We start from the raw sequence: 24070 nt of genomic DNA, 5'->3' as shown, positions 1-24070 counted from the left end.
TCTTGTACCTGGCTAATCTGGGACACATACCTACAAGTGCTTTACCTTACCATCAGCAGTTTTAGATTAATCCCTCTATGCAGTTTTTTTAATTAGTGGGGCAAAGACGACTTGAAACATTTTGTCTTTCCCTGTATCTGAGGTACACATGGATCCAAGAACTGAAAAGGGTCAATGTAGTAATCTGGGAAAGATTTTCTTCCCCTTCAGAACTCAGTTATAAGGGGAACCAAGAAATTTTAGAATTGATCCACAAAGGATTGGAGCTCTGATACCAATCTAGTGGCTCCTTATGGTCCTAACCTGGATCCTCCAAGCAAGAGCTAGTTTAGTTCCTGTGGAGAAACTTGCAGAAATCACATATAACCTTTTCTGTTTCAGCAAATCATGCGTACTGCCATGAAGTACAACCTGGGTCTGGACCTGAGAACAGCTGCCTATGTCAATGCAATTGAGAAAGTCTTCAAAGTGTACAACGAAGCTGGCCTGACCTTTACATAAATAGGCCATTACCGCTCCTTATTGTATCCCATCCCTCTCGCTGTTAATGTACCCTCTTCTTGAGAAAGCTTATCACAAGTTTACATGTAACCACAACATTTTCTTTTCTTCTGACATTATAGTGGATTCTATTCCCAATTAGTTTCAGTCCAAACTAGTCTTTTTTACAATAAAAATCCATGGATTAGGAAATTGTATACAAGTATGTATCTGAAGATAACAGTTCATCTGCACTTGTGGGGGCCATTCTGGGTATTTCACCTACAAAACAAAATGGTACATTTTATGTATGAAAGAGTGGTCTTGCCACCTGAGCCACTTCTCAGACTTCAGATCAGATACTGTACTAGATGAGCACTTAGCTCATTATTACTTCATGCACTTTTGTTTAATGATATAATTTTGGCTTCGGCACTTTCAGTAAGGCCTTGTATGATCAATGCTGTGGCATTGTCAAAGGAAGAATAGGCCTCTAGCAGGGATTAACTTTGATAGGAGTCTAATTTTTATTTGTAGTAAAGCTTCAGGCCTGATTCTCTTTAGGCAATGTTTTTTCTTTAACTGTGCTGCTGTTATAGGACTGCCTTTTATCGCTTGTTCAAGCTAGCTTGACTATCACCATGAAGTATGTAGAGGTGACAGACTAATATTTTTATAAGCTGAAACTATCAAGCAACTCTAGTTATGTTTTTAATCAAGTATCTACATAACTATTCTGACTATAGGTTGTTTCCTTTTTTTAAAAAAAGGGATGGTCTGAATTTGGTAATCATACTTAGGTTTTTTGGAATGTTTTTTTCAGTCTTTTTCTTTCAGAGGCTTTCTGAAAATTAGATGCTGCCTCAGTGAACAACTGAAGTGAAACTGAACCCAGAAATCATAGGCCAAACTACAGAGGAGCTAGAGTGCTGCTATAAACTTAATCCACTGTCTTAACACACAGACTCTTTTTTTTTTTTTTTTTTTTGTCATCAGGAGGTCTTGAAAGTTTTGAACATTAACTAGAGTACAACAAAATGGACCTCAACACAATATTGGATCAAGCACAGTTTTTTTAAAGTGTAAGGCTTTTGTCCTGTGGAGTCCCCTTGAAGTGCCAGATGTTATTTATGTAATGAATATGAATGTTTTTTTTAAAAGACAACTAGTCCCTCCCAGAAACTCATGCTTTTTTTCTAACTACTTTGTAACTGCATGACATAACCTGGAGAGAAGAGCAGTTATTAAAAAAAGTTGACCTTTCCAAACCTACTATGCTGGTGTATTACTGTTTTCTATTTCAGGCAGTAGCTTTCCATAGTTACAATCAATCTGTGAATCTTCACAGCACACTTGTTTATTCATTACGTGCCTACTGATAAGATACTGTCTCTGAGTTATCTTGAGGGGCTCACTAATACAGATCTCTTGTCTCTTGTATTGCCTGTCAGCAAGACTTTTGAAGTTGGATATATTTGGTAAATCCTTTCAGGTCTTTACTGTGTCCTCTCAAATTTGTGTGAAGAACTATTCTAGTAGTTAGTATGGAGCAATAAACCTGTGTGACGCATTTAATTTTAGTGGCTTACTCCATCATATGTGCTGATATCTAGCGTTTTAAAGTACTACAGATCACCTAAGTTCAGTGTATATATATACTGGCATTTTAAAAAAAAAAAGAGAACCCTTTGAGCATGAAAGAATTACTGTGATCAAGATGTGGATCTCTAAACATGAGATCCGTCTGTATCTTGAATCATTTTTCAGTGCAGTTTTTATGTAAGCATTTATTAGATAGTAAAATGAGATTGGATTTTAACAATTCAACTCTGACAAATTGTAACCTACTTCCATCAAAACTTGGAGGCTAAACTCTCACAAATAAACAGTTGTATTATTGAAAAGAGAAAGAATCTTAAAAGCCAAGTTGCATTATCCAGGAGCAAAGTTGCTGAAAGCAAAGTGCAGTAGCGGTGAGGAGACTTGGCTAATTTACTGTTGTTCTCCTTTCCTTCCCCTCTCATTTCCTCTCCAGCTAGTAAAACACCTCTAGCTTGTCTATGCAAACTTGAAAAATGGGACCCTTTCAGTGTTGGAGCGTAGAAAGCTAGCGTAGATAGTTAACTGAGATATCTGCTACCTCCTACCCGCATTCTTGTACAACCACACATCAATACTTCTTTTCCTAGGATGTCTTGAAAGAGAGCAGATCTACCACCTGCCATGATTTTACCAAACCCAGAGATGAGCCCTTAAGGCTGACTAAATTTCTCCTCAGCCAACTTGATTGCAATGGTTACTGACCTATTGTTAACAAAGTCAGTGTTGGAGACCCGTGAGACATGAATCTGAACATATCCAAGGGCTGGTATAAGAACAACTTGGGGTACTTTCAATCAAAGAGTTGAGATTCTTGAGGAGGTTGATGCTTGGAGTCTGATTTAAGATTACAGCAGATCAGCTGATTTGCCCTTTGCTTATAGCTAAACACAAGAACCAAACTGTACCAGTGAATCTGGACTTCCTGTGATAGCCTGCTCTGAAATGGTCTTGTACATTAAGGCTACACTGGTGCTGAGCATCGTTAGGCTCAGTCCTAATGTGATCAGACAGTTAAGAAAAAAAATAAAATTGCATGTTCCTTGTCACATTTTGTAGCACATACCTCTCAAGACCTGGCAACAGCAGAGTGGTAAAATTTTACACAGTTGCTATGATTTAATGTGGCTTTAGAGGCTTAGGTGCGAAGCAGGTCTAGCCTTTTCCTAGCCACAGTTGAAGCAAGCAATCGCTCTGTGGGGAATGCACTATAAATATTGGTGGTTTTTTACTACAACTGTAACTTCAGTTAGGTGTTAGACCAAACTTCTTGGGGAACGCTCCCCTCCTTACATATCCATACCCACACGCGCAAGTTTTATCTTACAGCTCACAACATTGTCGCTGCTTGTATTTGCTTACATGCCACTAGACATTCACCAAGAGACTTGCTGCGATGTTTGGCAGGGAGCCAGTCAGTACCTGCAGTTAGAGTTGAACACAGATTTGAAACTGCTCTGAACCACACCTACTACCTTAGCAATAGCAGGTGTTTGTAATCTCTCATGAACTGTTAGTAAGAGGTGAGTCTAGTATCAGATTCTAAGATCTCCTAAGCTCACTTGCGCACCGGCTGTTTTTGTTGTGGTTAGTTGGGTTTTTGTTGTTTGGTGTTTTTAGGTTTTTTTGACAGCCCAGACTTGCTCAGTTCTCATTCTTTCAGCTCCTGCTTCATGGACATACTGTCCATCTGTGTGTTTGTCAGGAGCCCTGCAAATGTGGTTAAGTTATTCCATTGCCAGACTGCATGCTGCATTACTTACTTATCAATGCTTTGCTGTGCAGAGCTGTTGAAATTGTACCAGTGATCCGGCTCAGGCAGTGTTAAACAGTTAGAGGCAAGCTAAGTTCTGTCAACAGTAATACATCCTTCTGCTGTTAGCATTAATTTGAGTATCACAGTGCTGTTTCACAGTGGTTACATATACCTTAAAGACACTTGAGTATCAGCATAGTAGCTAATTGCAATCTTTCTTACAGATAAGACCTGAAGGACAAGCACAGTCACAGGAGCACACAGGTGCTTACCTTGTATTGAAATAGCTGTTGGGTGCTCAGCTTGTGAGACTTGCACACGCACAATCATGACACGCTCAGTGGCGAAATGGGAGAGACCAACTCTCAAGTCAGTGTTTTGTGTTAATAGCATAACACAGCTTCGGCTGTCTGCTCCCCGAGGTAATCCAGTCTTTCTAGATCAGTGATTGTGAATGTTTTTTTAATGTGTAACCAAAGGATTCCTAAGGAATTACATACAAGCCAGGTAGAGTACAAGCGTTTTCTTTATTTAAGAGTACGTGTAGTAGAAACTTGTTTACAAAAATTTCAGTAGTGGTACATTTTTATCTTCATTGTCCGCAGCTTTTGCCCCACGAAGTTGCTTGGTTTGCTACATTTTTTACAGCTTTTTCACTGGTTTCAGCAACTTTGTAGACTTCATCAAGAGCTTTTAAAACACAAAACAAAGGTAACTGTAGCATTACTGCAATACCTTGCCCTTTCCCACCAGGTGTGGGACAAGGAGCAAGACAGGGTTGGGGGACCTATCTGGGATTTCACTAACGTGACATTGTTGAAATAAACAGAAACATTACCATACCTTTCTGACCAGCGTCCTTAGCCTGTTCCACTGCTTGCTGCACAGTCTGGCCCACTGTGTCTACTGGAATAGGGAAAAAAACAAGTGTCAATTAAGCAGTCTTAACCCTTCCCCTAAATTCAGTAATCACATTTTAGAAGGGTTCCCTAAATGTTTCAGGGCTAGAAGATGAAAAATTATTCCATAAGGATGGGCACCCTGATCTAGTGGGAGAGATGCTATTAGGACCCTGGCTGTAGTTCCCCACATTATCCATGTGTCTTGGTACAGATGAAGATTACGGCTGTTACAATGTGTGTCACCTACAGTGTCGGGAAACAAACCCTAGTAGAGAATCGGGTGCAATGAAACCTGACTTTTACAGAACCTGGTTATGATCTGCTGACACCAGGCTTGGGCAGTTTGGTTGGTAAAGATTCTGTCACTAACTGCATAAAGCTTGGTGCTCGTTCTCAGACAGCACACTGCTTAAGAGTAGCACATCAACATTTAGCAATTAGTCTAATTAATACTTTTTCTTGTAGCTAAAGAAAATTTTATTCTATAAGAGACCAGCCTAATTTTAAAGGCATGGAAATGTTCAGTAGAGCAGACTTCCTGAGACATAAAGAGCAAGAGAAGATATTGTCTTTAAGTGGAGGAACTGCAGGCTAGAAAATAGTGATAAATATCTAGATGATTGGCCTCAAATAGCTATGATCAGGGAAATCTTGCTCACGAGAGTCAAATAAAAGTTTGGGGCAAATGGCCTTCAGCTAGACCTGTATTGGTTTTATTCCCCCTGGCTCCAAATACTACCTTTAAAAAAAAAGACACCAACAAACATTGATGTGTTCTGCACTACAGACACTGAAGGGGGAGCTGACCGAGCAAGCCAGATTCCTTTTGGACACTGCATGAGGGAGGAGTGCTGAGGTGAGTAAGGACATTTAAGTGGACTGGGAGCGTCTAAAACTTCAAAGGTCTCCAGGCTTGGATTGAATGGCTCAACAGTAGTTGTTTCGTTCAGTGTCTTGTAAAAACCAGTGACCTATTTCACCTTGGGTTTGTAGGACACTTTCTAATGCTTAAGACATGCTAATTAGCATATGCCATCTTTTGCTGCATTTTCCCAATGTGAATCATGTTCACTGCGTATAAGGTGCAGCTAAGGAAGTGCTTCCCCTAGCAATCTTAGGTCACAGCCGAGTTCGTGGCTCCTTTCAGGAACCATGGGGTAGGCTCTAATTTTAGATACTTGCAAAGCCCAGTTGTGCCGCTCTGCACTTAGCAATGGCTCATGGGACTGTGCCGTCAGGGCAGATGCAGGCACAACAGAAGTAGTTCAGAGAGAAGGTAATTAATAGTTGCAGAAGCACCAGTTGGAGAGTCTTGTTTTAAACTGGCATAAAATCCCCCTTTATCTTCATTTAAATGGGGATTTAGAGGGTACCTCTGTAATACTTCCAAGAGTTGATGCAGTACTGACAGTGATGCCACACGAGTTCAGCATCACGTGCTGTGTATTTACACCCCGTCATCAAGGTACATGCTGATGGCACAGAAGTAGGTGGCTGAAGTCAGGCCAGTGCCTGTGACCTCCCATGGTTGTTCTAGGATCCGACTCCAGCTGGAAGAGCCATGCTGCAGCACGGGACTTGCTGGGAAGCTGTGTGCAGGGTTCAGGCAGAGGGCTTCACACTGCTGGTATCCCAAGAACTGATTCAGCTTCAAGTGCGTGGGACAGAAGGGAAAGGACTGCTGCTACTATTTAAAAACTTTGCTCTTAGAGTTTGTTGACTCCTAAACGCTTAGTTCAATCAGCTGAACATCGCAATTACTACTCAGCTCCTTCGAGATGACAAATGCCACTTCTAAAACATCCATACCGGTCTTCCAACATAGGAAACAGTAGATGTTTCCTCAATGTTAAAAAAACTAGGAACATGAAAAACCTCCACAAAACATACATTTCTAGAGATGCTGTACAGCAAAAGCAGAAAGAAATCTTCATTTGAAAACAAAAATTGATGGTTACCCTCCAGTTGCCCACATCTTGGTGTTTTTCTTCCATGCATCAGCCTAAAGACAGTTGATTAAGCATAAACCTAAATTCTTTGGAGAAGGGGGCAGTGGGTGTGGGATTATGCATCTTTCGTCTTCCTAGCAAACTGAACAAACAATAGATGGTAAATAAGCAGCAGGCTTTCCACTTGCTTCATGGGGCATGTAACCAGCAAGTTATGTTTCAACTGCATTTGAAGTCACAAGACAAAATATCTGCTTTCGAGAGTTTACTTAAATGTCATGTAAAGAAATACAAAACAGTCCCCACTGCTGATGTATTATACTAAGCACGGACATTTCAGGAATCGCAGCAGTGCAGATCTCTGTATTAAAGATTCACTAACAATGGCTCATCGAAGTGGCACATCATTTCAGTTTGGGACCATTTCAGCAAGCCTCTCTGCAGGAGTAAACTTGACTCGGGTGCCCTGAGCTGCTGCAGCTGCACTTGGGCTTTCAGTGGGGTGAGTGGCTGTGATACTGGCAGGGCTGGAGCACTGACAGCAGAACTGACTTAACAGCACGTATTTGTGCAGCACTGAGCAGATCAAAGACCTCAGAGCTTCAGGAAACTAATCCACTACACTACTACAAAAGTCGCATTTATCATGGCTGTTCAAATTAGGAAACAAAGTCCTAAATAATCAATCAGCCTTGGCTCTCCAGTGTCCTGTCTTCAGTGCATCATCTAGACACCCACGCAGTAAAAGCCAGAGTGGGAGAAGTTGGGGGAAGCCAGTAGTTAATATTGGTCCTTCATTTACTGTAGGGTTAGAGGGTTTGGAGATCAGAAGACATGCTGACCACACCCTTGAGGACAGCATCTACAGAGTTCATGCCCAAGAGACAGATTTGCTCCCAGCTGCAGGGGTGGGAGCAGGGCACGCACTTGAACACCCAAGGCACAGGAGAAGGGAAAGCAGTGATTTGTATTTACCTGCCACCTGTGCAGCGCTTTCAGCTTGTTGCGAGGCTTCCTCAGCAAGCTTCTTCCCAAATGCGAACATGGCTGCGCTCTGTCCTCTCTCTCCCCGCAGAGGATGGGTGAGTGAGTCCCTAAATTCGGTTCTGTTACAATGTTTGGCAAAGTGCAGCTTTTTATAGACAAAGCAGGACTCCTCCCAGTAGTTACAGGGCAAATGCAAACTGGAACAGGGAAAAGCCACAAGCCTTTGTCAGGTGATTAATATATGAGGCCCAAGAGGGTGAAGAGGCATTAGTGCTTATTACTTTTCCCCAGAGAGAGGGTGTGGATTAATCAGCAGCAGTTTTCCATAGCCCAAGAATGAAAGCTTTGTTTTTCCATATTGAGGAGTTGGTAAACAGCGTGCATGCCACAGCTGTCCTGACCAAAGGCTCCCGAGCCAGTGCCGCAGGGGGACACACAGGCAGGCACAGCCCGTCGTGAACCCAGCAGAAAAACACTGCATCGCAAATCACTCCGCTGAAGAATTGCTTAAATCAACTTCGGCATTTCAAAACCTTACATAGAAAAGTATGCGGTTTCAGACGATTCTTGACCATGTTTTTTTTCTCCCCGGTGGGACTTAAAATTCATGGTTATAAAAAGAAATGGGAGGAGCCGACCCCGCTTTTTAAAGTATGCGATGTAATCTTTATTGTGTTAGGCAAAGCTAAAAATTTTGTGGTGCGTCAATTAGTATTTTAACCCCTTTTTTCCAATGCCTGGCCCAGGGGGGTGAAGACAGAAGGTTTGCGCCCTTCCCCTCTGTCCCCACAGCAGACGCTCACAGGGCCCAGCGCAGCCTCCGGGCCCTCGGACACCGGGCAAGGGCCGGCGGGCCGCAGCCCCACGGCCTCCGCCCGCCCTAACCGGGGACCAGGCAGCGCTGAGCCGCGGCGCCAGGCTCACACTGTCTGCCCCGAGCGATGAAAACCCCGGCCGCCATCTTGTTCGCCCAGCCGGAGCCGGCGGGGTGGGACAGGGCACAGGCCCAGTCAGCGCGCAGCGTGGCGGGAGGGAGGCCGGCGCGGCCCACGCCAGCCGCTCGCGCTCCTCTCACAGGATCCCCTCCAGCCAGCCAGGAGCTGCTTTCACCCCAAAAGACTGGGCTTTTTGGGTTTTTACTGGGATCACCCGCTTTCTAGCAGAACTACCTCTGTGCCCTTTCATACGGCAGAAAGGAGCTTTCACTCTGTCAATCAAATAATTGTTGTGAAAAGGCGGGGGAAAGCATAACCTGCCTCAGAACAAGGGGTCTGTTCATCAAACCAATCTTCTGCGGTGTTACCACCACAGCAGGCTCTAGGATTGCCTCTCTCGATCCCAGCCACGTCACCTGTTCACGAACAACAGTTCCTCTACAATGAGCCTTCCAGCAAAAGTTCTGTTTTCTTCCAACCGTTGCAGTTCCTTACTGACCACAAAGTCCTACTTTATGTCAATCAAATATGACGTGGAGGGTTTTCTGGGGGTGGGGAGGGGTTTCTCTGCGTTATTGCATCTTCTGACAGCAGGTAAGGGCTTACCCGCCATATCTGAAAGCAAATTCTACCAGAACATGCTCACAAAAACCAGAAGGAAAGTAACAATTTCAGGTTTAGATTAATGTCTTCTTTGACGTCAAGTCAAGGGGCATTGACAAAGTTCAGAACTGACCGACAATGCAGAAAAAAACCCTGAAATACTTCAGATAACTCAGAGCAGCATTTGACCCATGGAAATTCATTGCACAGCAGCCAAGCGGTAAAATGCACCCATTGTTCCCTGTAACATCCTCAAATACCCATGGCTGGCCTTGCTTGCAGGAAACAGCAATTTCCTAGTCCTGCTCTGCTGCTGCTCTAGTTACTGGCAGGGAGAGGAGTGTGAAGACAGGGAGACTCAGTCAGCTATAATAGGCTTGTGTATTCAGCAAGGTGACCGTTTACATTGTCACGAGACACTAGAAAAAACCCTCTTCATCCTACCCTAATTGCAAAGTGAAGGTTGGTTCCTTCTCTCTCACACTCCAATACTGCAAATACAACTCTTTTTTTTTTAAAGAAGCCACTTAATCATTATTAGCTCACGAGCAGCTTCCATGAGAGTTCCTTCTCTCTCACACTCCAATACTGCAAATACAACTCTTTTTTTTAAAAAAGCGCCACATAATCATTAGCTCACAAGCAGCTACCATGAGAGCAGATCAGCACAGCACCAGCACTGGTGCTTTGAATTCCCAATGAACGTGAGTGTAGAAATAAAATTACAGAAACAATCCTAATTATATTACACCTACGCGCTTGCAGGTACATGTTGAATTGTAACACTAGAGAGAGTACGTGCCATTGTAAGTCTCCTTACAAATGGGTGAAGGTGACGTTTGCCTCGCAGGAGAAAAACATACAGCATTAAAACACACTAGTTTTCAAATATAAAAAGGATCTATTTTCTGTTACCACATATAGACTGAAACAATAGAAGACCAGTGAAGAAGCATAGTTCTCTGCAGGCACCAGGATTTTCATCACATATGCATTTAAACAGACATTAGATTGCACTCAGTGCCATAGCTTTCGCCATCCATCATCACAGCAGCACACATCTCCGTGACTGCATTTACTAGCTTCACACAAGCACAGGCAGTGGAAATGCGTAGCACTCTCTTTCTATAAACACAGGCTGCCCCTCCGTCCCATTGCCGCTACTTCTTCTCTCCTCGGCCCCCTTAGCCGCCCCGGCACAGCGACACATCCCGGTAAGCTTTGCTTGTTAGTGCACCGGGGCTAACGAGAGCAGGGCCAGGGCTCATCTCCATGCACCGGCATGCCCCCCCTCCCCGCCTCGCTCCTCTCCCTGCACCCGGCCAACCACACAGCCAAAGCCCAGGACTGTCCCTCAGAGCGAGGGATGCCAGGACAGCTTGCTGAAAACACAGATTAAAGCTGCATGAGCACTTACACTTCCTAAACTCAGCCACCAGCCAGCACGGACAAACAGACAGATCTTGAGAGGAGAGACAAAACCCAGCGTCCTCTGCCACAAGCGCTGGCTGTGGGACGCTTGTAGCCCAGCCGGGCTGAACGCGCACCGACCACCGACAGGTACCTCAGCCTCTCCCACGGGGTTGCATCCCACCGCCACGTGGGCAGAAATCGCACAATCATCCCCCAAGAGGCGGGCAGAAATCACGGCGCTGGGGGCAAAGCCACAGCAACTGTACCACTGACGCCGCTCCTCCCTCAAAGGGCACGGCCGCCTCACGCACCCCACTCCTACCTGCCCTCCACGTCTGCAGCCAGGAGCCCTCTCGAGCCCTCTCCAGCAGCCCCTCTACAGCCTCCCAGCTCAGGTGCAAGCAGGTTTGGGGGAAGGGCCCCCTCCACCCCAGCCCAGCCCTGCCCTGCCCGCAGCAGGGCCCTTATTTGCTAAACCTGGCAGAGTTGCAAGTGAAGGGACAATCTATGCAATTGGTAGGAGGTGAATTTAAAATGTGAAAGGAAGGTCATCTTTGTCCTGTGGGCACCAGAACCTAGTGAAGCCGCTGCCACCATGGGCTCTGGGAGCAGATGGTGCTGGCAGCTCCAGAAAGGATCTGGACAACATCATGGACAATAGATCCCTTCATAACTGGAGACTCCAGGGAGCGGCCAGGATATACCCTCTGACATCGTTAACCCAGCAGTCGTGGTTGCTTGGGAGTATGAGGGAAACGGTGCAGAGAGCAGCCAGGCTTGCTGAGGGTCTCTGTGTCGCCTGTTCTATTGCTGCCATTTGCTGCTGCCGCTCTTTGGGAAGGTGAGAGGCTGAGGGGGGTCATCTGGTGTTTTTTCAGGTCACGGCGAAACAGCGTAACACAGGCAAAGCGTGCAGCCTTCACAGCGGCTTCACCCCCAGTACGTATCAGCGGCATACGGAGAATAGCTTCCAACCCAGCAACACCTTATTCATCTTTAGGTTTCTCGATCTTCACATTTAGGAAGGCGAGTTTCTTTCACCAGACGTGCTGCCCCACCTCACGGCAAGCAGTTTCTCCACGGTGTCCTCCTGAAGTAGTAACCTGTTCCCACACTCGCGCTCCGCGGGCCCCGGCACCGCCTCGTCTGTGGCTCCTTCCTGGCACCCGCCGGCCTCCCGCAGCGGCCACCTGCGTCCCGTCCGCGTCCCCTCCACTCAGCCCCAGGTCCCCCCGCGGCGGCTGTGCCAGGAAAGCCTGCTTGCAGCAGACCCCCAGCCCCGGGGCCAAGGGGGCCTGGGTCAGGGCCGTGGGGTGTGCCACAGGGGGAAGCGAGAACCGGGTTGACTGCCAAAAGGGTGACTTGGGAAAAGAAGCAAAAAGCCGGAGGGTTAGTCCTAAAGGACGAAGGAGACGGTATGTCATAAATGCTGCCTAAGTTAGACAGAGGAAACGAAACTGCAGCTAAAGCAACAGGGGGTGAAAGCGGGACCTGGGGAAAACTGAGGCAGGGTGAGTTGACGCTGGCAGGCCCTGGGGGGCTGCTCACGCCAAGGCCAACAGAAGAGCAGTAGGCTTTCTTTACCAAGGGCTCGGTTAATATTTACCACAGCATGACTCTCTGCACAAGCAGCGGGTCGACCTGCTGTGCTCAACAGTTGTGCTCTCTGCCATCCAGCTTTTACATAGGGTTTGCTCTCCCAGCTTTTAAAATTAACCACGAGGGCTAGAAATGCTCAAAGGGTGCTTGCGGGTGCCTCGGCTAGGTCTGGGAGCCGTAAAGAAAGGGAAGTAAACCCAGGAACTGTTACTAAATAGGCAAAAGGAGCTATGCATAAAAAGAGTTTCTTTGCATGAAATTCCTGGTAATTTCCTACCTGAAGGCATAAGAGAAACTAAACAAGCATCACATGTGTGCGTGCATGTGTGTGTACTGCTGAGGTACCGGCAACAGATGAGGGGCTGACACAAAGTAGGAGAAGCATCTATTAAGGAAAGGCTTATGAACAAAATGAAAATGGCTCCTGCAAATCTCTTCTGAGGCTGTTGCCCCTGGTGGCGTGGGGGGTGCGGACTGGGCCCCCTGCCACGGTCGAGGCTGGCAACCGCACGGGAACCTGGTAAAGGGCACCATGGTGTGGGAGAGATGGCGGGGATTTACAAAAAAAATCACCTTTGCATTTTGCCACATGACGGGAAACTCTGGCTGCAAAGACAGGTTTCAGAAAGCTCGGATTCTTGATAACCCTTAGACCATTAGTCAAAGCATTCACCCGAGATGAGGTTCATGTTTTCTTGGGCAAAGGAAGGAGCTGAAGGTGGATTTTGAGCAGCGTGGTAAAAATCTGTGCCCCCTGTGCCCCTGCCTTGCTGAGCTGCGAAGGGGAGATGGGGCGGCTGCTTGACCCCCCAGCCACCCTGGGCAGGTCTCGGGGTGGGGGGCTGGAGTGGGGCACGGGGGAGGTGGTGCTTACACCGGGCAGCCCGGCACATGAATTCCCTTTGCTCAGCATTTCATGGCTCAGGCAGCTGCGGGCACACCCAGAAACAAATTTTAGGAAATTTGAGAACTCAGGTGTTGGTTAACTTCATGTGTCTACAGCTGATGGCACATGAGCTGGTAGGAGCTTTAAGGATGTCCGGTCTGCTTTTACACAACATCTGGAGACTTCAGGTGGGATGGGAAGGCACGGTCCTGCGTTGGGACACGGCTCCCTGTGCGATGCACAAGGGAGAGAGAGCCCCAAATACTTTAAGGCCAAAGAGCACTGTGACTAAGGCAGTGACCTTATTTGTGGAGTAAAGTGCTGAAACTCAGAAACACTTGCCAGCAAGTGACTCAGACTCGCGGGTGCCTGTAGCACAGCATCCGACCTCAGGACAAAAGACACGTGAAATACTCTGACCAGGCTCCTGGGATCGGTGCTGAAGCAGCAAGGGCATCCCTGCGCTGGGGACCAGGAGTCAGGAGCTGCCTCCATGTGCCCCTTGGCCCGATGGAGAAAGGTGCTTCTCCTCTCTGGTCTCGGGGGCCGACCTTCAGTGGTCCCCCCAGCCAGGCAGTCCAGTCCATACCCTGCCCTGGGCCAGGGCAGCGGGCAGCGACAACCCCTGCAGTGACACTGAAAACGTCACCTGTGACTGGAAGAAGGCAACACAACAACCGCACACCAGGAGTCACGGTTGTGCTCCCCATGCACAAAGCAGCAGGAATAGCATCAGTCATGTAAGGGGATAACAGGGTTTACTGGAGAAAAAACCCACAACTGTTCAATTTTTTTTGGTAATATGAACTAAGGAGTGGATCGCAGGCAAAACCAGGCATGACGTAGAGTGGTGTATGGACCATTACCACCCACAAACGCAGCCCTGATGTCTGAAATGCTAAGCCTAAAGAGATCATTCTCTGAAGATTTCACCATCAGGGAGGTAACCATGGAAAGTACTAAATAATTAAGTACTATTGAGGGTTGCCCAGTGACTGAGAGTGCAATAGTCTTAACGCTTTTTCTGTGAGCTTGTACTTGGGTAAATATTTAGGCTTTTAAAGCTTTAAATAACAGTGGACATTGCATAGGGACACTCTGTGCAAAGCCCTGGACTATGTTTACTCACAGATGGTCTATTACTTACAGGGCCCTCTAAAGGCTTTTCAGTCGTGCAGTCCTCATGCAGATTGCAGGCAAGGGTGGTCTTTGGGTTCAGCGGTGAGTCAGTCTCTCCTAGGACTGCATTCGCAAAGATCAGCTTCCAAAAAACCCTGGTCGACCACAGCTCTTGGTCAACAAGTGTGGTATCTCAAGCTGGCTTGGATTGCCCTATTTCATTACAGCCAGATGCTTTTGGTCATGCTTTGGTTTTCTATTGTAAGGCCCAGATTAGATTTTTACTGAATGCAGGCTGGTAAGGCTTCAAACCAGGAGAAAAAAAAGAAAGAAACAAACAAAAAAAAAACCCATGAAAAAAACCCCCACCCCTCCAAAAAAAACCCAAAAGGAAGAAAAGAAAGGAAATACTGCCTAGCAGTGAGAAACACCCAGAGGCCAAGGTAAGAGCACTTACTGTGAATAAGTGGGTATTAGTGCCTTCTGTTGACAGAGGCAGCACTAAGTGGGCACCCTGTTTGGCTGCAGCAGCCTCCGATTGCCCAGCGAGCAGCAATCTAAAACAAATATTTCCATCTCCTAGGCAAGAAGATTGCGCACTTGTCCCTCTCACTCGGGCTCCGTCCCCGAGCACCGCCGCCCCTGTGAGCGGGTAGCCGCCGCGCAGCGTGGCCGGGGCTGCCTCGAAGCACTGGGCAGACGCTGCAGCTCAGGTGTGATGAAAGAGCTGAGCCCAGCACCCCGTCGTGCTGCCTCTCACGTCAGTGCTACCGTTTTTAGTGCTAGTCGGTTTTAGCAGTAATAACTTTGGGATAAAGTGTCAGATTTTTTGTCCCTGGGAGATTTAACAGGAGATGTGCTGTGGATAATGGTAACAAGAAATTTAGATGAGCAACAGAAAGGTAAGAGAAAGGACGAGGGGGTGGACAACACAACTCCCATTCACTTGCCGAGACCACAGGGCTCCGCTGCTGCACGGGGCTGTTCATTTCCATATGTCTGTCTGCCAAACTGCAAAATGATTCAGTACTCACCTCCCTTACAGGATGGTCACTGACCTCACTGGGCTTTGAAACAAAGAGCAAAAGAGAATTGCAAGACATGGAGCGATCCTTCACCAAAAGCCCTGATAAAATAACGAGAGTACATAGCAAGGTGATATATTTCTGGGTGGTGGAAATCTTACAATACCTTTTATTTATCTTAATTTGAAAATACAGCAGACGGGAACAAACGAACAACTGACATGAAATATAATCCCTGTTTAACTTTTGGTTACTGGAAGGAAACTCAGTTTCATCACGTGAATGTTCTGGTGTCCTGGAGTACGAACGCTTTCACGGGTTTTGTAAATACACTCAGCAAATGCAGCAATAATCATTGTGCTGTTGTAAGAGTAGGGCAATAGGATTGCTGAAGCCTTATGAGCCATTTTGAAGATTGTGAACAGATGTTATGAGATGTGCTAAAATATATATTTTTCCTATATGAAGGATAAGGGGGACCTTTTGCCTTAAAATTTTGTATTTGGAGAGAGAGAAATTATCCAGATCTCAAACAGGTTTCGTTCTTCTACACAAAGAAGTAGGGAATTGCAGACCAAAGAGAGATTTTTACATGCAATACTCTTTGTTTAAATTAGCATCATTTCTTAAATCCACACTTTTTCCCAAGGCCAGACATTGCTTCTGCAGCTTGTCCAGTTGCTTTTTCTACCCCATCTTGCGCTGTCTTGGAAGCCTTGTCAATAGCTGCAAGAGAGGAAAAAAGATAAGCAAAAAAAAGCTTGAAAAATGCAACATGGTTTAATATTTATGATGGAAGGGGGAAGCGTGAAAATTACTAGATTATAAAAATATAGGGATATATCTTTTTTAAAAAAAGGGTTCTCTGCAGGTGATTGTAGTTGGGTTTAGCAGGATGTATTTAGGATGGGCTGCAAAATAGGAGGGGTCACTTGGAAGTTTTGGGTACTGAGCTGAAGCAGTATGAAATGAATGATGGGACAAAGCTGGAACAGATTGATTTTGGTCTAAGCGTAGCCTCTCTCTCTTCTCTGGGATCCCGGCTGTATTTTGGCAATATTGCTGCCTCCACATCTAATGTCAACAAGTGCCTGGGTCCTGCCTTCTTATCACATCATGGAGCTGTAGAGGGTGTCTGCTCTAAGGAGATACTACCAATGCATTTTGACTTTTGTTAAATATTTTAGACCCTGAAGTTGCTAATCCTCCCCTCATTCTTAGAAAATTATTACAGTTAAGTGAGAACTGAGCTTAGTTTTTAGTTTAACTTGTTCCCAATCCCCAGACACAAGATGCCAACGCTTTCCTGATGGCACCTTTCCACCTGTGGGATCATTAATATTTGACCCCAGGCACTGGGTGCTGGCGTGGGGCTCAGCCTGGATGGACCCCTGCCCTCCAGACTGAGGAAGCAAGATGTATCATAGGGTTACTTAATCCACATGAGAGAAGAGCAAAATTTTGTCTGTGCTGTTCCCAGAAGTTTTCTATAAAGGAAGCCAAAATCTGAGTGTCATGCATGGGACTTGGTGGCCGGGGGGGGGGAGTCAGCTATTATGGTACATCTGCCAGTAAATGTATGAAGCTACCAGGGAACAGATCCTTAAATCCTGTCCTGTGATATCTGTAAGAGTCAAAAACTTGTCACTGAAACCAAGAGCTTTCAGGCTGAGAGCGCCTGCAGGACAGAGGGGAATGAGCACTGCCCGCTGCTGGCTTGTGTTGAGCTGCTCCATTGCTTCTTGATTTGAACGTCATTTCTCCTACCTTTCTGGCTTGCATCTGTAATCTGGTTGACTGCATCCTGAGCAGCCTGTCCCAACGTGTTTGCTGTAATTAAGGACAAAAAAATTCATTTCCATGTGTTCACATTTATGCTTACATAAGGAATTCCTTATAATCAATTGGCTTTTCTGCATGTTCGCAGAAGGACATGCCCCGGCAAGAGATAAGGCTGGTGCGGAGCAGACTGAGGCCGTGTGCTTGGCTCATGGGCACCCTGGGAACTCTGTGTGTTGCCAGAGCAGCTTGCTATGAGATTAGCGTTCACCTAGCACCTACAGTCAGCTGAGCAAATAGGTGACAGATAAGAAGATAAAATAAAAAGGAGATAAAGAAGCAAAGAATAGCAGTGAGTTTGAATGATGACATTTAGCTGCAAGTTGCTTATTTTACACTACCCTTGCTTTTATTGATTTTTCTAGCTTATTCTGCTTGGAGAAGTTTGGCCATCTAGCATGCATTTTCTTTGCGGGCCGTTTGGGAGTAGTGACTTTTCCAAAATGGAAGCAAACGCATTAAACAGAGCAGGACAGGAAAAGGGAGATTTTACAAACAAGATATAAATAGAAGAAGAGGAGCAGAAGCCAGAAATGTAATGGATCAAGTCCAGAATATAAAGCATTAAAAAAGTGAGATGCTATGTAATTGTAAGATGTCTGATAGTTTATGAAAGAGCGATAGCCATCCTATCACTTTTGCTAGAAGAAGTGACCCCACAATGGTGTGAATATATTCAGGATGCAGCAAGGACTATTTTGTTTTTCAGAAAGGCTTATTATCATGTTTCTAGGTCTGCTACACATTTGTTCCCAGGTGTATGGAAACTTATTGTAGCTCTGAAGAAATCAGTGAGGTTACTCATGTATTTCAGCTATACAACAAAGTATTTGCAGGATCAGAATCCAGGACTGATACAAATTACACCCTGCTAGGAATGAGGTGCATGCAAACACTATAAGGAATATACTGTAAAATGCTAGCATAAGCTATACACATATTGACATTTTTCATTTAAAGGAAAAGCTATTATACTTTACATTGAAAAATTGGTTTCCAGTGCACAGTGTTAATAATAATACAGTGCTTGGCCCTAAAACATAGGAAGAGCTATGACAGAAATGTGTGCACAGATTGTTTTTTTTTAAACCCCACAAAGTCTGGTGATCACTGCTGGAGAAGAATACAACCAAACACTTGTACTACCTTTTACAAACAGGCCATTGCAATCAATGTAGTTACTACCAGAAGGCATTGATAGTCAGGCTACGTAGCAAACATTAATCAAAGGTTAACTCCAACTTCTTAGAAGGACAGCAGTTTAAATACCTCCACACAGCATGAGAAAAGATCACCCTGAGCAATGTAAATGCTAGATAAGAAAGGTTATTCCTACCAAAACACGCTTCACTGCTTTAAAAACACTAAGTTTAAAGATCCGGCTGGGGAGTGATAAGGGTCAGCAGATGCTCAGCAGCCGCTGAGGGAGCTGCGGGTGGGTGGAGGTGGTTGCCCATGCCAAGCTGAGAGCTGTGGCCAGCCTGACACCTTCTACGGGGGATGGCCAAAACTTGGGCCCCAGGAACAGAAAGAAAAGGGGAAGCTGTGTCCTGCTAGCACCGGCGAAGCTCGCAGTGTAACTCCAGATTGTGGTTTCTGGAAGCAAAAGCGGCAGCTAAGCCCCCCCCAACTATACAAGGCTATTCAGTCTTTCTTACCAGCATCTTTTGCTGCACCTTCAGCCTGTTCCTTCAGGCCCTGGAAGTTTTTACCCGACATTGTGTCTTCTGATACGTGTTGACACACCTCCGCATCAATAAAATGAAGTGCCTGGTGATGTATAGCACACAATGTGAGGGGTGTCCTGACCTGTCCTGGTTTTATACATGTGCCAGGAGACCTGCTGAAGCTTTTGGGGCTGATTGGTACAATGGGTGGAGCCTGAATGTGAGGAATGAGAGATGAAAATACACACAGAAAAGCCATTTATTTACCCTCCCCAATGAAAGGGTGTGCCGGCTGGAGATTTCTGCTTCATCTCACTGTCTTTGTTTATAAGTTTGTTGGTTTTTTTTTTCAAATCAAAACCACAAAAAAACCCAAACCTGTTCCACCACCAAAGACAGAGAAACCACTGAACTGAGCTTTGTAAAAAGTGCTGGAAAACTACTGAAGTAGCAGTGCCTGGGCATGGCCAACTTTTGTCCTTGCTGGGCTGGCTTCTTTCTCCTTCCTTCATTCCCTGAGCTGATCCTCCAGAGAGTAGAAAACAGCCTAAACTTCATTCATTTTTTAACAGTTTTAATCACAATCAACTTTTCTTGTCAGGTGGGATACTGTTAGATGGCAAGAATTGTAATTTACCTGTATTTTTATAAGAAACTGCAAATCTGGTCATCTTTCTTGTTGCCTGCTCAAGTTGGATTGCAAAAGCCCAGCATCACTGAAGGCCATGCCTGGGTTCGGCAGGTAACCCGTGTCAGCGCTAGCAGTTCTCAGGGGAAGGGAAAAAAAGAAGCCAAATTAGCAAAGCTACCTTCTCCTAGTGTGGCTTTGTATCACGGGTTTTGTTAGTACAGAAATAATATTTAAAATAATTTCCTTACCTAGCATCACTACATTAATAAAAGTTTCTGGCATTTTACAGGTTTCCACTAGCCTTTAGAATTTATGTTTTCTGCCACCAATCCCCAGTACAAAGAAACTTTGTACAAATAAACTGTTGGCAGAGTTGGGGGCCAAAGGCCTCGCCAGCTTTGTGGGGCTCCAATTCCTCATTGCCATTTTCCAGCGTACAAAGCACCTCGGTTCAGATGTTCACACTCATACCCATATTCATCTTCTTGAGGAAAGCTTTTTTGTTGAGAAATGGGCACGAGAACAAGACGCTGTGGATAAACGAGGGTGGGAAGTGACAGTGCTCATAAGTTTAATACTTCATTAGTACCCAAGTGAGGAAGAGCAGCAGAAAACAAGGTTAAATGCATTCCTCTGCTGCTCCTATTCAGCTTGTCATTTCAGAGAGCTCTTTTCAACTTTTTGCACTGCTGGCACCGCTCATTTATTATTTCAAACAGCAATTCTCTTTCCCCCTCGACAGGTTAATTAGCATTTTAATTATATATTCACATCAAGTATCTTTTTCAATTCCTTGCTGATTTCTTTTTTAGAACAATTTTCTTATTTGGATTTGCAAAAACTCAGATAAAAGACACGCAATATTTTGGGGTTCTCACACTTTTTGGACAAAACCACTAACATAGACTTATTTATCTTTCTCGCCGAAGCCTGAGAACCTAGCAACAACAAAACCATAACAAACAGGCGGTTTTCAGCCATTCTCAGCTCCCTTGGCCAGATCCCTGCTGCCGCGATTACCTTTGTGCGGAGCGTTTGTGAGAGCAAGGAAGAGCCTCTCCAGCACCCACCAGGCAGTTTGTCGTGGCTTGAGAGAGGACGTACCAAGGCTCCAGCAGCAAATACCTTCCAGCTGCCTTCCCAGCTCTTTTCTACTGCTGGATTTTCAGCTCAAGTGCCCCGCTGACGCTGGGTGGGATAGCCTGCCTGAAAGAGAAAACAGGAGTTTGGCAGAACACTTAAAACTGATGCACACTTACACCAAACTTTAAATGTGCACCACATTATAGCAGTATCTTAGAGACTCCTTAGCAGAAAAGGTAAGTATGTTCTCTAATTCTGCTCTGATGGCCACCTCGATTACTCCAGCTGCGACTATTATTCTTCCAAGTGGAAATCTTTGTTTGACCCTTTGGACTCCACATGGGTGTCTGATCTGTGCCACTACTTGCTTTACCTCCTGCTCAAAATTAAAGTCGCATGACTCTGAGTAAAGCCTGCACCACTGTCAGCATAGCAGCATGACTCCTCATCTATGTAAACTTATCATTAATACCATTATCCTGATTGCAAGAAAAAAAAAAAAAAAGCAAAGAAAGCAAATTACACTTGCCCGGCAAACTGACGTAGCATGATCATTATAATGCAGTGCAGCATAGAAGGAAAAGGGACCGCTGGTATAGTATGTATTTGTCCCATAGGATGGGACAAAAAGGTCTGTGCATCAGGTGGCTCGCAGAGCTACAAAACCACATCAGAAAATTAATGGAATGTATTGCATCCTCTTTATTCACTTTGTGAGTTAACTTTACTTTTTTAAAGCTAAGATGAAGCATTTTGAACTAATGTTGGATATAGATCAGAGCATTCAGAAATAAAAAGGATGATTGACCCGAGCAAAAATGAGAATTTGAATTTCATCTGTTCAGAAATCTACAGCAATTTATCCCTGAGTTTTCATTTTGTTCTGTTATGAATATTGAGACTACTAATGTAGATTGGATCTACTTCTGGGTTTTGTAAAAAAGTATTTCTCTAAAGAATTTAACCTTCTCTTGGCCTCTGAAGAGATTAATATCACAAGAGAAACTGTTAAAAGCTTTTCCCGAGACAGACTATTTAAGGAATAGTAAAAGTAAAATAGGAACTTAATTTCTAACTGTAGATCAATGAACTAAGTGAATCAAACATATGGCTTTAAATTCCTTCTTGTCCTGGTCCAAGCTATAGGTTGACTTACATTTCACTGTGTATATCTCCCGATACCAGGTGTAAGTGTGTGCACAGGCGTTCATGATGGGCTTGCCTGGGCTTCTTACAAAAGTCATGGGAAGCATCTGAGCTCACGACGAGCTGGATGGCCAGGCACCGGCCACCCGGGCACTGGTCTTTCCCGTGACTTCAGCTGGAGTTCAACGCACTTGTGGCTGCCCTGGGACACCTGTGGCTACGTTTCCAAGAAAGCCAGCTTTCAAATGTATGGTCTTCTGAAATGCTGTGTCTCCGGATTGGTAGGAGTTAAGCTATCCTGAATGTCTGGGTGAAAAAATGACCTTTTGCAAGAACTGTTCCTCCTCATGAGTCTTTGCTTTGACTCTTTTGTATGCTCTTTTGTCTGTCACTCTTGTCAGAGAAGATCTAACCATCAGGTGATGGACCTGGCTGGCAAGTATTGTGGGATTGTTCATTTCGCCTTTGTCAGTTCTTAACCATGTTGTCTCATGACAAGAAAAGATTGGGGTGGGGCAGGATATCATAAAGTATTTTGAAAGCTAAATGCCAAAACGCTACAGCCTGTGTGGTCCTTGTCTCCCAATGTCTCCACAGGATTGACCCAAAGCTCCAGCCTCTAAGTACACCTGCAGTTTCTACACCTGTTCCTCCCATGCGTTACCTCTTTCCAAATGGGTTTCCTGGTCTTTGGTTGCATCATTCGGTGTGTCCTAAGGTCAACTCAGATTGCCTACAGGTGGAAAGTTAGGTTGGACTTTCGCTCCATTCAGCTCTTGGTATCTGCTGAGACTGCAGGCAGAAATGCTGGTTGACGCCACCCAGGGCAGGTACCACAGCGTGCCGGCAGAGCCCAATGCTGAGGCACCTGTGCAATTCCAGGCAATTCCAAAAGTCACCTTACCTGGTAATGCCAGGACATGTCGCTGACACTGCTTGGCCAGAACCGAGGCGTAAGAAGTGTCAAGACCCCAGCAGCGCTGCCTGCTCACCTCCGACGGGTAACTTGTCTCACCAACACGCTGCTCCCATGCCTGGTTCCTCAGGCTTTTCCTCCATATTCTGCTCCTTCTCAGTCTGTGGCCTGTGATGAGCGGTAGGTTATTTCTGTTTGGGGAAGGGGAAAAAACCCCCAAACTGATTCCTTAATTCCTAGGAGGGCTCCACGAGCCACAGCTCGCTCTAGAGCTAGTTTACAACCCTAAATATGCAGCCCAAATAGCTGTAAGTTAAATCTAAGGCACTACTGGGAAATTAGAAGTTGTTCTGGTGGCCTTTCCTTTCACACCTCTTCTATGGCATCTTTGAGCACCGTCTCACATATCAGTAACAGGAACCCTTCTGTTTTTATTACTTGATGAAGATGAGAGGTAATCGATCAGAGCTAGAGCTCATGTTTTACACATGAAAATGGACACATGGGGTTAATCAGTTCAGATAAAAATAAGGCCAGTATATGCGGATTTCTTTACTTTCTGGTCTCTAAATCTTCAGGCAACATCTAGGTGAAGTGTCCAGTTTCTGCCATCTTCTGGAGCACTGAAGCCTAAACCCGTGCTTAAATACTGGGACTTTTGTGGAGCCTCATGATATCCTGCAGCTTGAGTGTTAGGGGAAAAAATTGGCTGGTCTTTAAATTGTAAGAGTTAAAAAGATGAGAAAGGCTTGACCGCCACCTTAAGAACTGGCACAGGGCTAGGGAAAGAAACAAGTGGTCCTATCCTGGGAGTTGCTATGAAAGCCGAGGATGTGAGCTGGGATGTGAGCGGGGGGCGAGAACTACGGGAGGGCTGTGGATCTGTTTCTAGATGTGGTGAGAGGAAGGAGCGCGGTGGCTCAACCTTTCTGGTGCCCAGCCGTGCTGCCCACCCCACCTGGGGCTCTGGGGAGAGAAAAGGTGGGGAAGCAGAGCCACCGAGCTTGCTTCCCTCCCACGCAGGAATCCACGCCAAAAAAAGCAGTGCCAAAGTTTGACAGAGACACTTCACGCTGTTAACAGAGCGGTGCGAAGTCGCGCAGGCGGGGTTTTGCCTGGCGTTCAGAAAGCTGAGTTTTAGTCTGAGGGTTTTTTTCTGATGTGCTATTAACAGTGTGGAGTATCTTTGTGGGGGGTTTCAGTGCACTTGTAAGACAAAATAAGTTACGTTTCAACGCAGAAAAAAGTGTCAAAGTGGGGAGAATGGGTATGTACATATTACAGAGAACAATATTAAAAAAACAGCCCTTCGTTTTTTAATCAGGTGCTCTTTGAGTTCAGTTTTAGGACATGCATTATGCAGATACTAAAATAGGACTTTCAGATGAAGTGGTATTTTAGGAAGTGTATTATTACCTGATTTGCATTTAAATTAGCGGAATGCATGTTGAGAGATGCTGAGAGCGCCACTGCTTTCTCTTCTGCATCCCAGACAAATGTCTTTGAAAAATCAGGCCCGGCATGCCCTTTAGCCC

At 45.4% G+C, this 24070-nt stretch overlaps 3 protein-coding genes across 4 annotated transcripts in view; 1 reads left to right on the top strand and 2 right to left on the bottom strand.

Annotated features, from left to right (window-relative positions):
* The window catches only part of GLUD1 (glutamate dehydrogenase 1), a 29990-nt gene extending 27935 nt beyond the window's left edge, over positions 1-2055 (top strand). For both annotated transcript variants that reach the window (XM_049810115.1, XM_049810114.1), the window contains one exon: positions 382-2055. In XM_049810115.1, the coding sequence (XP_049666072.1) occupies positions 382-501 (120 nt within the window). In that variant the 3' untranslated portion in view covers positions 502-2055. The remainder of the gene's footprint in view (positions 1-381) is intronic.
* The window catches only part of SHLD2 (shieldin complex subunit 2), a 104168-nt gene that overhangs the window by 72520 nt on the left and 7578 nt on the right, over positions 1-24070 (bottom strand). The gene's annotated exons all lie outside the window — the stretch shown is intronic.
* On the bottom strand, positions 15873-18811 carry ADIRF (adipogenesis regulatory factor). The gene is made up of 3 exons (XM_049810136.1): positions 18751-18811; positions 17021-17083; positions 15873-15979 (listed from the first exon to the last, which is right to left on the bottom strand). Exons 1-3 carry the CDS (start codon positions 18809-18811, stop codon positions 15873-15875), a joined length of 231 nt encoding a protein of 76 aa, XP_049666093.1.

The sequence above is a fragment of the Accipiter gentilis genome, chromosome 9 (genome assembly GCF_929443795.1).
Source record: "Accipiter gentilis chromosome 9, bAccGen1.1, whole genome shotgun sequence".
In the NCBI taxonomy this organism is placed as follows: Eukaryota; Metazoa; Chordata; class Aves; order Accipitriformes; family Accipitridae; genus Astur; species Astur gentilis.
This window is presented reverse-complemented; position numbering and strand designations above follow the sequence as displayed.

Excerpts from the sequence above, each read along its gene's own strand:
- ADIRF (XM_049810136.1), bottom strand. The coding sequence starts at position 18,811 with ATGTCGGGTAAAAACTTCCAGGGCCTGAAGGAACAGGCTGAAGGTGCA. Across the intron at positions 17,084-18,750 it reads AGGTGCAGCAAAAGATGCTG|CAAACACGTTGGGACAGGCT; the intron begins GTAAGAAAGACT and ends CCTTAATTACAG. Across the intron at positions 15,980-17,020 it reads TACAGATGCAAGCCAGAAAG|CTATTGACAAGGCTTCCAAG; the intron begins GTAGGAGAAATG and ends CCTCTCTTGCAG.